This window comes from Hemitrygon akajei, chromosome 3, assembly GCF_048418815.1.
Source record: "Hemitrygon akajei chromosome 3, sHemAka1.3, whole genome shotgun sequence".
Classification (NCBI taxonomy): Eukaryota; Metazoa; Chordata; class Chondrichthyes; order Myliobatiformes; family Dasyatidae; genus Hemitrygon; species Hemitrygon akajei.
In genome coordinates, this window is record NC_133126.1 from 163719645 (window position 1) to 163734989 (window position 15345).

The 15345-nt window shown below is 39.8% G+C and overlaps 1 protein-coding gene across 4 annotated transcripts in view; it reads left to right on the forward strand.

Annotated features, from left to right (window-relative positions):
• The window catches only part of clcn2c (chloride channel 2c), a 510268-nt gene that overhangs the window by 425030 nt on the left and 69893 nt on the right, over positions 1-15345 (forward strand). For 3 of the 4 annotated variants that reach the window (XM_073041207.1, XM_073041208.1, XM_073041209.1), the window contains exons 19-20: positions 12545-12615; positions 14380-14433. In XM_073041207.1, the coding sequence (XP_072897308.1) occupies positions 12545-12615; positions 14380-14433 (125 nt within the window). The remainder of the gene's footprint in view (positions 1-12544; positions 12616-14379; positions 14434-15345) is intronic. The other variant, XM_073041210.1, reaches the window with a different exon arrangement.

A 15345-nucleotide genomic window follows, 5' to 3' on the forward strand; every position in this document is an offset into this window, starting at 1 on the left:
CTGTACCTAGGACTCACTGCCTGTGTGAACCCCCGACCCAGAACCTGAACTCTGGGATCACTGACGTTCGACCACGGAGCACTCTGACCTGCATTCCCAGTACCTCCTACCCAGATTCTTCTCTTACAGCCCCTGACCTTTAACTGCCACTCATCCTGTCCCTAAACCCTAACCTGACCCCTAGTTTCCCACACTGCCCCAAAAACTAACCCTTTAAACCTAAGAAAAGCTAACTGTGAGCCAATATATCAATGAACATTGCAGCTTGACAACATCTTGACCAGAAATTTTGACATCTAATAGATGATTACAAAATTATGAGAGACATAGATGGGGTAGACAGTCAGAATCATTTTTTTTCCTATGGTAGAAATACCAGATAGAATGCAGTTACAGTAAGAGGGGAAGTTTAACGGAGCGTTTTCTTTACACAAAGAGTGGTAGGTGCCTGGGGGAGGGGATCATAGAAACAGATATAATAGTGGTGTCCACAAGACTGTTAGACGCATGAATATGCAGGGTATGAAGGGATATGAATTGTGTAGGCATAATCGATACAGTGAAGCTAACTTCCTTGAAGGTGTGTATAAAACTCCAAATTATAAACACGTGTTATTTAATACTCTCAGTGATATTATCCATCTGATCTGCAGGCTTCCTTGAACTAAGCAACTTAGTCAGCTTGTCAGTTTGAAATAACCCAAATTAAACAACCTATTTCTTGTACTGCAACTCTGAGCAGTAATAAAACAGGTGTAATGAGCTAAATCTTATTTCTCACAGAATGCCTACTATCTATAGAACTTGTTTCCAAAGCTGCTCAAAAGAGAGTGCTCTTTAAGCTGGTTACCACTTGCCATTTACATTTTAAGAACTGAAGACTGACTTCCATTTACAAATAGAAGTCGAAAATTTACTTAGAACTGTTTGAATCTTACAAGTGGCAGCTGCTGTGTGTAGTAATCCGAGATTTGCAAGCATGAGCGATAGTCCAAGGATAGTGAATATCCATCACACTGATAATGTAAATATGATCCATTATTTGTTGTGGAAGGATACACAAGGACCTCAGGAATTTTCAGATGGGCAACATTGAAGTTAATGTGGTAATGCAATGCTCCTCAGACAGGATGAAGAGGTCAATACTCCCCAATGCCATTAGGCTTTACAATTCTACCGCCAGGACTTAAGAACTTTTTAAAAGCTATTATTAATGCTTTTTGAGATAGTGATTTAGATGCATATCATATTTTTTACTGAGTTAAGTATTGTATGTAATTAGTTTTGCTACAACAAGTGTATGGGACAATTGGAAAAAAAGTTGAATTTCCCCATGGGGATGAATAAAGTATCTATCTATCTATCTATCTATCTATCTAAACTGGGGTTATCCAATTTGGTTAGAAAAAAAGAGCAAGTTAGACTATTATTTTAAATTATAAGAGATTGAAGGTGTTTATTGTATAATGACTTGAGTCTTTGTACAGAAACATTGCAAGTTAGCATGCAGTTACAGCAAGTAATTTGAGAAAGCAAATGATATGTTGGCCTTTATTGCAATAGAGTTTGAGTATAAGAATAGAGACAGCTCACTGCCATTCTATTATTGGTCCTGGTCTGATTACACCTGGGACCTTATCTACAGATCTGGTTATCCAAAAACATAATAAGGATCCACTTCTAATAGATTGAATGCAATAAAGACGAACTGATTGAAATGTACAAAGCTCTTGATAGGGCAGATGCAGGGGGATGATTCCACTGGCTACAAAGTTTGTAATCAGCAGTTAACATTAGAAAATAAAGTTCCGACAATTCATAACTGAGATGAGAAGAAATTGGTTCACCCGGTGTCTAATGAATGCTTAGAATTCTAAGCTCATGAGGGTTGCGTAGTCTGGGTTGCTATTTTCATAGAGATTGGTGTGTTTTCGTGGAAAGGCATTCAAGGCAAATGAAGTTAATTTGAGGAAAGCGAGCTGTTCTTTTACATCAGAATTGGATGTTTTTGAATGGCAGAACGTGCACGAAGAGCCAAATGGTCTGTTTCTGCTTCTAATTCATATTCTGATTAGAAGTGACTCCTTTGGTTTCCATCAGCTCCAGATTCAGATTTATTTATCACATGTAGGCCAAAATACACAGTGAAGTGTGTCAACAACCAACACATCCAGGGACGTGCTGGATACAGACAGACAGACATACCTTATTGATCCCGAGGGAAACTGGGTTTCATTACAGTCGCACCAACCAAGAATAGTGTAGAAATATAGCAATATAAAACCATAAATAAGAAGGCAATTATTCCAAGTGGAAATAAGTCCAGGACCAGACTATTGGCTCAGGGTGTCTGACACTCCGAGGGAGGAGTTGTAAAGTTTGATGGCCACAAGCAGAAATGACTTCCTATGACGCTCAGTGTTACATCTCGGTGGAATGAGTCTCTGGCTGAATGTACTCCTGTGCCTAACCAGTACATTATGGAGTGGATGGGAGACATTGTCCAAGATGGCATGCAACTTGGACAGCATCCTCTTTTCAGACACCACAGTCAGAGAGTCCAGTTCCACCCCCACAACATCACTGGCCTTACAAATGAGTTTCCTGTAACATGTGGCAACCTGTAAGTGTTGCCACATGTTCTGAAACCAACGTGACATGCCTTCAGAACAGAATAAAACTGAACATACCAAGAACAGCAGCAAATCAAGCCCTCTTTCTCCCTCTCTCCCAGCCACGCACTCATCATGCACATACGTAGACCTCTAAACACAGGCCAGGCCGTTTCTCAGCCTCCAGCCTTCAGTAGGCTCATGGATTCCCAGACATTGAGCCTAGGTAATGATAACAAGTCAAATTTTAATGTGTTCACCAGCTTATGACCCACTTTTTGGAATAATCTTTTATTTAAATATGCAACACTTGATCATACCTATATTCCATTTTAATTCCATGAAAGGTATTCAAAATAATCCAGAAGTGTGCTGAGGACATTGATTTAAGTCCTTCAGAACGATTAACTCTGTAATGCAATTATCAAGCATTATGTTTCTGAAAACTGCAATTATGGCTGTAGTACACCATGCAGAAAGACAATATTCTGAAACCATTTAATTTTCTTTCATTCATTAAGATTCCTGTGTATTCAGAAGAATGGTGACTAAAACTATTTTATAAGTTTACTTTAAAGAGTTAATAACAAATTATTGAACTCATGCTCCTCGCTCTTAATAATGCAGTTAAGACCTTTTTAGCTAATTATTTTATCTCGCAGCACCCACTCATGCCAGATTTAATTTCTCACATCTTTAAGACTTTGCACTATTACCTAACAAGATGAGTAACAATCTGTCACTGCTTCTTGCAGTGCCATCTGAAGCTATTCATTTAATACTCTGAAACCTGAGGACTGAGCCATTCCAGGATTTTTCTCTTGAATAATCTACATCAAGGTTCAACCTTCTATCTTGTAATCACATTAAATGTGATTTGTTGTTACACGCACCATCTTATTTATCTGTACCAAACAGCATTAACTCAAAAGCTGATGCTCTCCAGATCTCTCTGAATTATCTCCTCGTCGTACATTCTGACAGTCTGTATATTTGGTGTCAACGATGAACTTTAAATTTGTCCCTGTAACATCTGACATTCCCTTTGAACTTGCATTAGCAATTGTAAATTAAAAACCAGGTTTCCATGTTGTAACTTGAGTATTTTTAAGTTTATGATTGTAACACCTATCTGAGATAATGCTCTCCTATGTAAACGTAGTGTCCAATATATTTTGCCAGTGTAAAAACATATACACACACATTTTCATTTGCAACTACTTGCACAATTTCTCAGCCAGTCATTTCAACCAAAGCAACTTCTCTGTTCACCTCAAGTTCAATTGTATACAGCTAAATGGAACAGTGCATTGCACAGAGTGCACACAGTAGTTATGATGGCACATACAGTCACAAAAAGCAATATTAGCACAAGTTTGAGCACAGGAACACATTCCAAATGCTGAGGAACTCAGCAGAAAAGGCAGCATCATGGAGGGGAATAAAGGTTTATTCCCCTCCATAGGTGTTGCCTGACCTGCTGAGTTCCTCCAGTATTTTGTGTATGTTGCACAAGATCTCCAGCTTCTGCTCAATGTCTTGTGTCTCCACAAAGCACAGGAAGACGGTGAAGAAGCAAGCTATAAGCAATCAATAATTATGTTTATAAGCACTTACTTCAGCCCCTCCTTCATATTCTACTTCAGTAGTCCACTATCTGGCACAGTCAGAATAATGAGTAAGAAAGCGTTCTTCTCCAAGGCAAGGACTGTGCAAAAGTCTGAGGCACGTGTTAAAAATTCTGTAAAGCCTAGATGCTTTCAAAAATAATGAAATGAAAAGTTTCCAAATATCAAAAGAATCACTATAATGTGTAGTAAACTGGAAAAAAGCTTAATCAAATCAATATTTGATCCTTTGCCTTTAAAACTGCATCAATTCTCTTCGGTACACTGTTGTGCAATTGTGTAAGAAGATTGTCTGGTAGGTTGTTCCAAGCAATTTGGAGAACTTGCCACAGTTCTTTGGCAGACTTTGTCTCACTGACTTCAGTCTTCAGGTAATCCCAGATCGCCTTAATGATGTTGAGATTAAGGCTCTGTAAAGGCCATACCATCTGAAACCAGATAAAAAATCTAGAGTGCCTAAGACTTTTGCACAGTACTGTATTTCCACTTTCCTAGTGATGGTAAAGCAGGCCATTCAGCCCATTAAGTCTATGCCAGCTCTCAGGCGACATTTCTTTGTGCCTCACCAATGTCTGCTTTGATATTCTTTCCATTTTTATTCTGTCTGTACTCGTGTTTCAAGATGGGGTCATAGCTTAAAAGACCAACATTATTGCTCATCTCTTATTGCTCTTGAATCAGAATCAAATTTATTATCAATAATGTGTATGTTGTGAAATTTGTTGTTCTGTGGCAGTAGTGCAGTGGAATAGATTTTAAAATTGCCTTAAGTTACAAGAGGAAATATTTTGAAATAAATAAGTAGTGACAAAAGAGAACAAAATAGTGAGGTAGTGTTCATAGACCATTCAGAAAACTGATGGTGGAAAGGAAGAAGCTGTTCCTGAAATGTTGAGTGTGTGTCTTCAGGCTCCTGTATGCCCTCCCTGATGGTAGTGAGAAGAGGGTATATCCTGGGTGGGGAGGGTCCTTGATGATAGTTGCTGCCTTCTTGAGGCATGGTCTTTTGAAGATGTCCTTGATGGTGGGCAAGCTAGTACCCATGATGCATCTGGCTGTGTTTACAAGCCTCTGCAGCCTCCATAGTAGATGGTGATGCAACCAATCAGAATTCTCTCCACGGTACATCAGTAGAAATTTGCCAGAGTCTTTAATTAAATATAGACCCTGGCGTGTCCTCTTTATAATTACATCAATTCATTATGCCCAGGATAGATTTTCAGAGATGTTGATACTCAGGAAAGTGAAGAAGTTCACTCTTTCCACCGCTGACCCCTCAATTAGGATGGTGTGTGTTCTCCTGACTTGCCCTTCCAGAAGTCTACAATCAATCCTTTGGTCTTACTGATGCTGAGTGCAAGGTTGTTGTTGTTGATCTATCACTCCTGTACACCTCCTTATCACCATCTAAGAGTCTGCCAACAGAAGTTATGTCATCAGCGAATTTATAGCTGGTGTTTGCACTGTGCCTATCTGCGCAGTCGTGACTGTATACAGAATAGATCAGCAGGCTAATCATGCATCCTTGGGGCGTGCCAGGTTGACCTTCAGTGAGGAGGAGATGTTATTTCCAATCCACACTGACTGTGGTCTTCTGATGAGGAAGTCAAGGATCCTTTAACAGAGGGAGGTACAGAGGCCCAGACTTTGGAGCTTGTTCTAACCAACTGAGAGTATGATGGCTGGTGTTTATTGATTACACTGAACTGTAATCAATAAACAGCAGTTTATCATAGGTATTGTTAATGCCCAGGAGGTCCAAGGCCAAGTAGAGAGCCAGTGGAATTGCATCTGCTGCAGAATTAATGTGGCAGGAGGCAGATTGAACTGGATCCAGGTTCTTGCTTTAGGCAGGAGTTAATTCTAGCCATTACCAAACTCTCAAAGCACTTCACAGTAGATCTGAGTGTTACCAGGTGATTGGCCTTGAGGCAGCTTATCCTAATTTTCTTGGGAACCATTGATACCCTTTGGAAGCTGGTGGGAACCTCTGACTGTAGCAGTGAGAGGTTGAAGATGTCCTGGAATGCTCTGGCCAGTTGTTTGGCCCAAGTTTTCATTGCTTTGCCAGGTATACCATCTAGGCCTCGTGGGCCAGGTACACTGTCGAGGCCTCATGGGCTATGTATACCATCAAGGACTGGTGGGCCACTGCACTTTTGATGAAGGTTTTCTCCCAGTGCTGTTGGAATATTTCTGCGACCTGGAGGCAATCTGCATCTGCTGTTTTATTGCACCAGCTGCCTTTGTTATCCTTGATAGCAGAGATTTTGGTTCTAGGAGATGCTTTTTAAGTGACCTGGGCAAATTACCACAGTGTATTTTGTAGATGGAATGATGTCTAATTGACAATAGACAATAGACAGTAGGTGCAGGAGTAGGCCATTTGGCCCTTCTAGCCAGCACCACCATTCACTGATCATGGCTGATCATACACAATCAATACTCTGTTCCTGCCCTCTCCCCATATCCCTTGACCCCGCTATCTATAAGAGCTCTATCTAACTCTCTCTTGAATGCATCCAGAGACTTGGCCTCCACTGCCTTCTGGGGCAGAGCATTCCACATATCCACCACTCTCTGGGTGAAAAAGTTTTTCCGCATCTCAGTTCTAAATGGCCTACCCCTTATTCTTAAACTGTGGCCTCTACTTCTGGACTCACCCATCAGCGGGAACATGCTTCCTGCCTCCAGCATGTCCAATCCCTTAATAATCTTATATGTTTCAATCAGATCCCCTCTCATCCTTCTAAATTCCAGTTTATACAAGCCCAGTCGACAGTTCCGCCATCCCGGGAATTAACCTTGTGAACCTACACTGCACTCCCTCAATAGCAAGAATGTCCTTCCTCAAATTTGGAGACCAAAACTGCACACAATACTCCAGGTGGGGTCTCACCAGGGCCCTGTACAGCTGCAGAAGGACCTCTTTACTCCTATACTTAATTCCTCTTGTTATAAAAGCCAGCATGTCATTAGCTTTCTCCACTGCCTGCTGTACCTGCATGCTTGCTTTCATTGACTGATGTATAAGAACACCTAGATCTCGTTGTACTTCCCCTTTTCCTAACTTGACTCCACTTAGATAGTAACTTGCCTTCCTGTTCTTGCCACCGAAGTGGATAACCTCACATTTATCCACATTAAACTGCATCTGCCATACATTTGCCCACTCACCCAACCTGTCCAAGTCACCCTGCATTCTCATAACATCCTCCTGACATTTCACACTGCCACCCAGCTTTGTGTCATCAGCAAATTTGCTAATGTTACTTTTAATCCCCTCATCTAAATCATTAATGTATATTGTAAACTGCTGCGGTCCCAGCACCGAACCTTGCAGTACCCCACTGGTCACAGCCTGCCATTCCAAAAGGGACCCGTTAATCGCTACTCTTTGTTTCCTGTCCGCCAGCCAATTTTCAATCCATGTCAGTACTCTGCCCCCAATACCATGTGCCCTAATTTTGCCCACTAATCTCCTATGTGGGACTTTATCAAAAGCTTTCTGGAAGTCCAGGTACACTACATCCACTGGCTCTCCCTTGTCCATTTTCATAGTTACATGCTCAAAAAACTCCAGATTAGTCAAGCATGATTTTCCCTTCACAAATCCATGCTGACTCGGACTGATCCTTCTACTGCTATCCAAATGTGTCGTAATTTCCTCTTTTATAATTGACTCCAGCATCTTGCCCACCACTGACATCAGGCTAACCGGTCTATAATTCCCTGTTTTCTCTCTCCCTCCTTTCTTGAAAAGTGGGACAACATTAGCCACCCTCCAATCAGCAGGAACTGTTCCTGAATCTATAGAACATTGGAAAATGATTACCAATGCGTCCACGATTTCTAGAGCCACCTCTTTAAGTACACTGGGATGCAGACCATCAGGTCCCGGGGACTTATCAGCCTTCAGACTCAACAGTCTATCCAACACCGTTTCTTGCCTAATATAAATTTCCTTCAGTTCATCCTTTGGCCACTATTACATCTGGGAGATTGTTTGTGTCTTCCCTAGTGAAGACAGATCCAAAGTACCTGTTCAACTCGTCTGCCATTTCCTTGTTCCCCATAATAAATTCACCCGTTTCTGTCTTCAATGGCCCAATTTTGGTCTTAACTATTTTTTTGCTATTCACATACCTAAAGAAGCTTTTCCTATCCTCCTTCATATTCTTGGCTAGTTTACCTTCGTACCTCATTTTTTCTTGGTGTATTGCCTTTTTTGTTATCTTCTGTTGCTCTTTAAAAGCTTCCCAGTCCTCCGGTTTCCCGCTCATCTTTGCTATGTTATACTTCTTCTCTTTTATTTTTATACTGCCCTTTACTTCCCTCGTCAGCCAAGGCCGCCCCTTACTCCCCTTAGGATCTTTCTTCCTCTTTGGAATGAACCGATCCTGCACCTTCTGCATTATTTCCAGAAATACCTGCCATTGTTGTTCCACTGTCTTCCCTGCTAGAGTATTGTTCCATTGAACTTTGGCCAGCTCCTCCCTCATAGCTCCATAGTTCTCTTTGTTCAACTGTAATACTGACTCATCCGATTTTCCCTTCTCCTTCTCAAGTTGTAGGTTAAAACATATCATATTATGGTCACTACCTCCTAATGGTTCCTTTGCCTCAAGGTCCCTGATCAAATCCAGTTCATTTCACAACACTAAATCTAGAATTGCCTTCTCTCTGGTAGGCTCCAGTACCAGCTGTTCTAAGAATCCATCTCGGAGGCACTCCACAAACTCCCTTTCTTGGGGTCCAGTACCATTCTGATTCTCCCAGTCTACCTGCATGTTGAAATCCCCCACGACAACTGTATCATTACCTTTGCGACATGCCAATTTTAACTCTTCATTCAACTTACACCCTACATCCAGACTGCTGTTTGGGGGCCTGTAGATAACTCCCATTAGGGTCTTTCTACCCTTAGAATTTCTCAGTTCTATCCATACTAACTCTACATCCCCTGATTCTATGCCCCCCCTCGCAAGGGACTGAATATCATTCCTCACCAACAGAGCCACCCCACCCCCTCTTCCAATCAGTCTGTCCTTTCGATAAGATGTATATCCTTGAATATTCATCTCCCAGGCCCTGTCCGCTTGAAGTCATGCCTCTGTTATTCCCACAACATCGTACTTGCCAATTTCCAACTGAGTATCAAGTTCATCTACTTTATTCCTTATACTTGGTGCATTCATATATAATACTTTTAATTTGTTACTCCCCTCTCCTTTCATATCAATTCCTATTTCACTCGGCCATACTGTATGATCTCTTCTTGAGCTTTCTACTCCCATTGATTCTGTTGTCCTTTTTAACTTTTCTTATTTTCACTTTCCCTTTAACTCCATCCTTATATTTCCAGTTCATCCCCTCCCCCCCCCCCCCCCACTACTTAGTTTAAACACATCCGTGTTGCAGTGGCAAACCTGTCTGCCAGAATGCTGGTCCCCCGCCTATTAAGGTGCAACCCGTCCCTTTTGTACAATTCATCCCTACCCCGAAATAGATCCCAGTGGTCCAAGAATGTAAATCCTTGCTTCCTGCACCAGTTCCTCAGCCACACTTTCAGATCCATTATCTCCCTGTTCCTGCCCTCTCCAGCACGAGGAACTGGAAGCAAACCGGAGATAACCACCCTGCAAGTCCTGCTTTTCAGCCTTCTTCCAAGTTCTCTGAAGTCCCGCTGCTGAATGTCCTTCCTCTTCTTCCCGATGTCATTTGTGCCGACATGCACTACCACTTCCGGCTGTTCAACTTCACCCTTGAGGATTCCCTGTAATCGGTCCGTGATGTCCTGGATCCTAGCACCAGGGAGGCAACACACCATCCTTAAATCGCGCCTGTTGCCGCAGAAACCCCTTTCCGTACCTCTCACTATGGAGTCCCCTACTACCACGGCTCTTCCTGATGTCTGACTCCTCGGCTCTGCTTCTGCACCAATTTTCGGCTCGCAGACCTGTCAATTACAATTACAAATATAATTGTATTATATTTTATGTATATCTCAATACTGAAGGATATTATCAAATAGATGTGAGAATATAGCATAAAGATGTTCTAAACTATAAATTTATGTTCGTGTTGGCCACTACCTGGAAAAGATAGAGACCAGCACCAATAGATATTTGACCAAAAAGGCCAGTTTTACTCTGTATGACTAAATGTGGCAGAATTACGTTACATGTAGTTTTAATAATAGCTGTTCCATTTTCTGCTTTTCAGTTAGATAATCCGCTGTGTTTCTTATTTTTCCTGCACACTTACCAAAAGCTTACAGATGGAAAGTGATTAAAATGTCGCATAATTTGCATATTCAGTCCAGATTACTAACCAAAAATTTTGTAACCATCCAAATGGACTTTGGTAATCTCTAGCTTCATTTTAGTAAGATACACTCTATATGCATAACTGAACGGGTGAAAAATTGATTTAAAAGTCATTCTGGTACTTCTATTGCTTGATTTTGTGAGTGAATGCTCCAAAGTCCTTCCACAATCTCAAGGCACATCAGCAAGAATAATCTTCATTACTGTAAAGAATGGAGCTCCAACAATACTCAAGCTCGACATTATCCAGGTTAAAGCAACCTGCCTGATTGATATTCCATCCACCACAAGTATTATGTGACATCAGAATATGCCCAACCATAAGTGCATGGCAGTTTCTTGCCCCAGCTCTTTAATGACAACCACCACCATCTTGGGAAAGGGTTGCAGGTTCACATGCAAGTTATGCATTATCAATAGTCCTTATCATGGCTGAGTCCAAGTACTAGAACCCCTGGTGTGGATGAAATTTCACTACACTGACCAGAGGTATTCTAGAAGGTAGGTTCCAACCACTTTCTCAAGAATTGCTGCCATTGTTGATAATGTCCACATCCTATCAATTCTGTACTTATAATGAAGGAACCCATGTTGTCAGTGCCTGTTTTATCTCTTGAAATTTTACTAACAAGTTTAGAAGCAATCGTTTGTCATATACTTTTTGATTAGGTATATGTATGAGATAAACCATTTTACCATTATTATTCCTCACCAAATAACTCAATCTAGCTAATCCAACTTGAATTTTTTTCCACATCCATGCCTATTTTCTGTTACTAGCAACTAACGTTTCAAATTAATTTTGTCCCAGCTTATTTCCCTTAAATTATCTCCTCCATGAATGAGAACCAGCCTTGATCCTTTCTTTAATGAGTTTAGCCCTTTCTGTCTTTTGACCAGTGTGCAATATTTGCCATTCTCAGTTATTCTGACACCACAGTCCTGCCTGGGGAAACGTGTAGGGTTTTAATCCAGGCAGAGCTATATCCACCCTTCACTCAGTAACTGTCCAGACGAATTCAGTTGTCTCTTTTGAGAACTGTCATTCTTTAATGTATGTATTTCTTAACTATTTTATATTCAAATATTACTTTAGTTCTATAGTAAAGATTGAGATGAAGTACTGATAGCTTTTCTCATAACCATCCTTCCAGTTTGAACGGAGATGACTAACAATGAGAATGTTTACAAATGATCATAATATTGTATACTGTTGCAACGTTAAGTCCCCCCATAGTAAACTGAAATCTTTTTTTCAATATTTTACTTGTTAAAATTTTACATTATATTCTTGCAAACTTCAAATCATCGTTACTTTGGAACGAATTAACATGGCTTTGTACATGGAAGTATATTGGGAAGAATGTGAATTTTAGTCCCAATACATGTAGGGTTTTACTTTTTTGTCCTGGGATACAACTTCAAAGGGGAAAATGAAATAGAAAGCTGCTACTGAGAATACTGTTTCAAACTTTTAGTCATTTAGTTGCTTATTGCTGATCTTAATTTTACCTCTGGCAGCATCAAGCATTGTGGATTCTCCAGGTAGTTAATTATTGTAAATCTCACATTCTGCTTTAATTCTGCTCAGAGTATACCTCACTGCCGTTGATCCTGATTGTAAACTAAAACTATCTGCAAGAATGCATGTTGTCTTCAGCAGTCCCTCTGTGTAGAGGTTATTTGTGTTGAACTGTAAAAGAGAACGCTCAGCCAGATTTCTGCTCCCTGTTAGTATAATCTTTAGTCAGTAATAGCTAGTTTGTGACTCCAGTGAGGTATGGTTGTATGGTATTCTGCGAACAACAACTGCTTTGAGAACTACTCAGCATTTCAATCACAACAACTGAAGGGTGGATGGACAGTTAAAATGGAGTGACTTAGTCATCCAACCTGTTATTGAAAATTTAATTATGAAGAAGGTGAATATTGAGAAAACTCAGTGGAATTTTTAACATGAATTTATTTTCTCTAGGTACCCTCGATCAAACAGGAATTGCGTTGAAAAGTCTGTTTTGTGTAAACTCAATGGATGAACCAGGAGAGGTAAGTGGCCCCTTGTTGTTTGTTCAACTCATTTATTCTAATTTTGTGATTATAGTTCAAAGTACATTTACCTTCATCTTTGAAGTGTTGTCAAGTACATCTCTAGGTATCAGGAACAGACTTCGTCTGAGAGTCTTTCTCTGAACACTCTGTATTGTTCATACCGTTGATGAAAATGATTTCCATAGTAACATGAACTTTGGCCAAAGTCTTGTACCTCTCCTCATGTTATAATCTTTGCTCCGCAAGTTATTGCAGTTTCCTTCCTATTTAGCCACCTTATAACACACACAATAACATTTTACTATCACTTTGCCATTTCTTAAGGAAACCTTTTCAAATGATAATATGAATAATCTCTACACATTTGAATATGTTTGTGTAGTAACATACCAATCAAAGAAAATAACGGTGCGTGACTGATTCTCAGCAAATCTACAGAAAAATGTTTTTATATCTTATTCAGTTCATGGGATAAGTGATATTAACTGACAGCTTTGCCATCAACCATTTTTCCCTGGAGCATAGAAGAATGAGGGGTAAACTGATGGACGTGTATAAGATCACAAGGGGCATAGATAACGTGAATGGTCACAGTTGTTTGCCAAGGACAGAGAAGTCCAAAACCAAAGGGTGTAGATCTAAAGTGACAGGGAAAGATTGAACGGGAAACTGAGGGGCAACATTTTCCACATAGAGGGAGATGGGTATGTGGAACAAGCAGTTAAAGGAAGTGGTAGAGGCAGGTACAAATACGATATTTAAAAGACATTCAGACAGGTGCATAAGAGGGATTTCGAGGGACATGGAACTAGTTTTGGTAGGAAACTTGGTTGATAACAACTAGTTGGATCTCAGTTCCTGTTTTTGTGCTGTATAAGTATGATTTCTCAGAGGCTATTGAAACACAAAACATGTAAGGAAGATACTCATTCAAACATGTTCTAGTTTTACCATCTTTTGAAAATTAAAGCTAACTATTCAGAAAGAAGAGAAAAAAGTGGTGTACAAGTTATTTTGAGACAACATAGCCCAAATTTTACACCAATAGCAAGCTTTCAGATGCACTTTGGATAAATAACATTGTTTGCTTACAAATAATGTGGTAAAGTTGATGGGATTCAAGGAGGCTGCTATTGAGAGATTGTGATGCCAAAATCACAGGCTAACGTGTTTTCAGTGAATTAAGTGTGATTTTCATATTGAGTCATGTTGGTCTAAATTCTTCCTGTGCGTGAAGGAGTATGGTAAGAAAACTGTTGAAAATGCTGCGAATTAATGTGCTGCCTTCAAAAATTTACACTGCTTTGCATTGGATCATCGCAGTTGTTGAGTGACAAGTGAAAAGCTTTATTCATTCCTCCTCATACAATGTACCGTGCTTTTATTATGTAATAAATCTCTAGTGCTGCTATATTTGTACTATATCTGTCATGTTTCATAAATTGTAGCTGAACAGCAAACAGATCCTATTGTGACACCCTGTCAGATTGTGACATAACCTCCAGTGATGTGAGGCGTCAGCAACTGCATCACTATTAAGTACTGCTGCATTTTTTGGCACAGTAGAGGATTATTATTATGAAGTAATTTTTAAAATTAACATTAGTAGGTGGAGGACAAAGAAGCATGAAAATTTTAACTGTTAGAGGAAATCATGTTTTGACTGAAAATATTGCAGCTAATTTTAAGGCAGATGCAAGGCTTCATCCTTGACAGTACTACAAGAGATGTATAACCTGAATTATCCTCTTTCCATCAAAGAATCAGGCAATGTCAGAGCACAGAAAGTCGAAACGTGTACGCATATCTATAGTGGTAAGTGAGGAAATGACATGCGGTCAAACCATTATCATCAATATATAACCGCATTGTCCAATCAAAATTAATACAGATTTCTTTTATTTTGCTCAAAGCATCATGCAAATTCATTTAAATTTTATCCCATGAGCTCAAAAGGGTGATAATTAGACACAGCTGTGCAGTTGAACAGCAATATTGTCTCATAGGACCAGAGGCCCTTATAGAGTTAATGCTACACAATTGAAAAATTTGTTTCATCTGCAGAACTTGTTATAAAATGGTGACTGCAATTCTTCAAAGAAATTATAAAACATTCATATACATGTGACTGATGTGTTTACTAAAAATCTGCATGAGCATTGAACATCCTCAGAATATTTAAACAATTTCCCTAGAGTTCAATGCAAATATGCTCAGTTTTGGAAAATTTAAATGAACTAGTTACCTTTTTTAATCAAGTTTTTGATTGAATCTAGTATTTGTTAAAGAAAGGAAAATGTTAAACTTTCCTAAATCTAAGAGAGAAAGCTACGAATACTGCAAAACAGGACACAGTGCCTGAGAATGTCAATTAATTACAAATCCAAAGGTAACAGGGATTATAGATCATTGTCATACTGTTGAGTTGATTGTCAGGTTGCTAATCTACATCAGCCCAGAGATAATGGCATGTTACACATTTCAACAGCCATCAAACAGGCTAGCCTGCCCTTCTGAGGGGTCCTAATTGAAAAGAATATTAGTGTCTTCTGTAATTCTCTTTAGATCTCATGGGATAACTTTTTCAGTAAGTACTTACACACATGAAAATCATGTCCGTTCTGAGGTACTTGCTGCAGCACTGCAACAATATTTTGTCAAGAGGAGTGATGCTGTTCAGCCAGTAAGGCTATGAAAAATAATTATCTTTGGCTGAACTCGGACTGT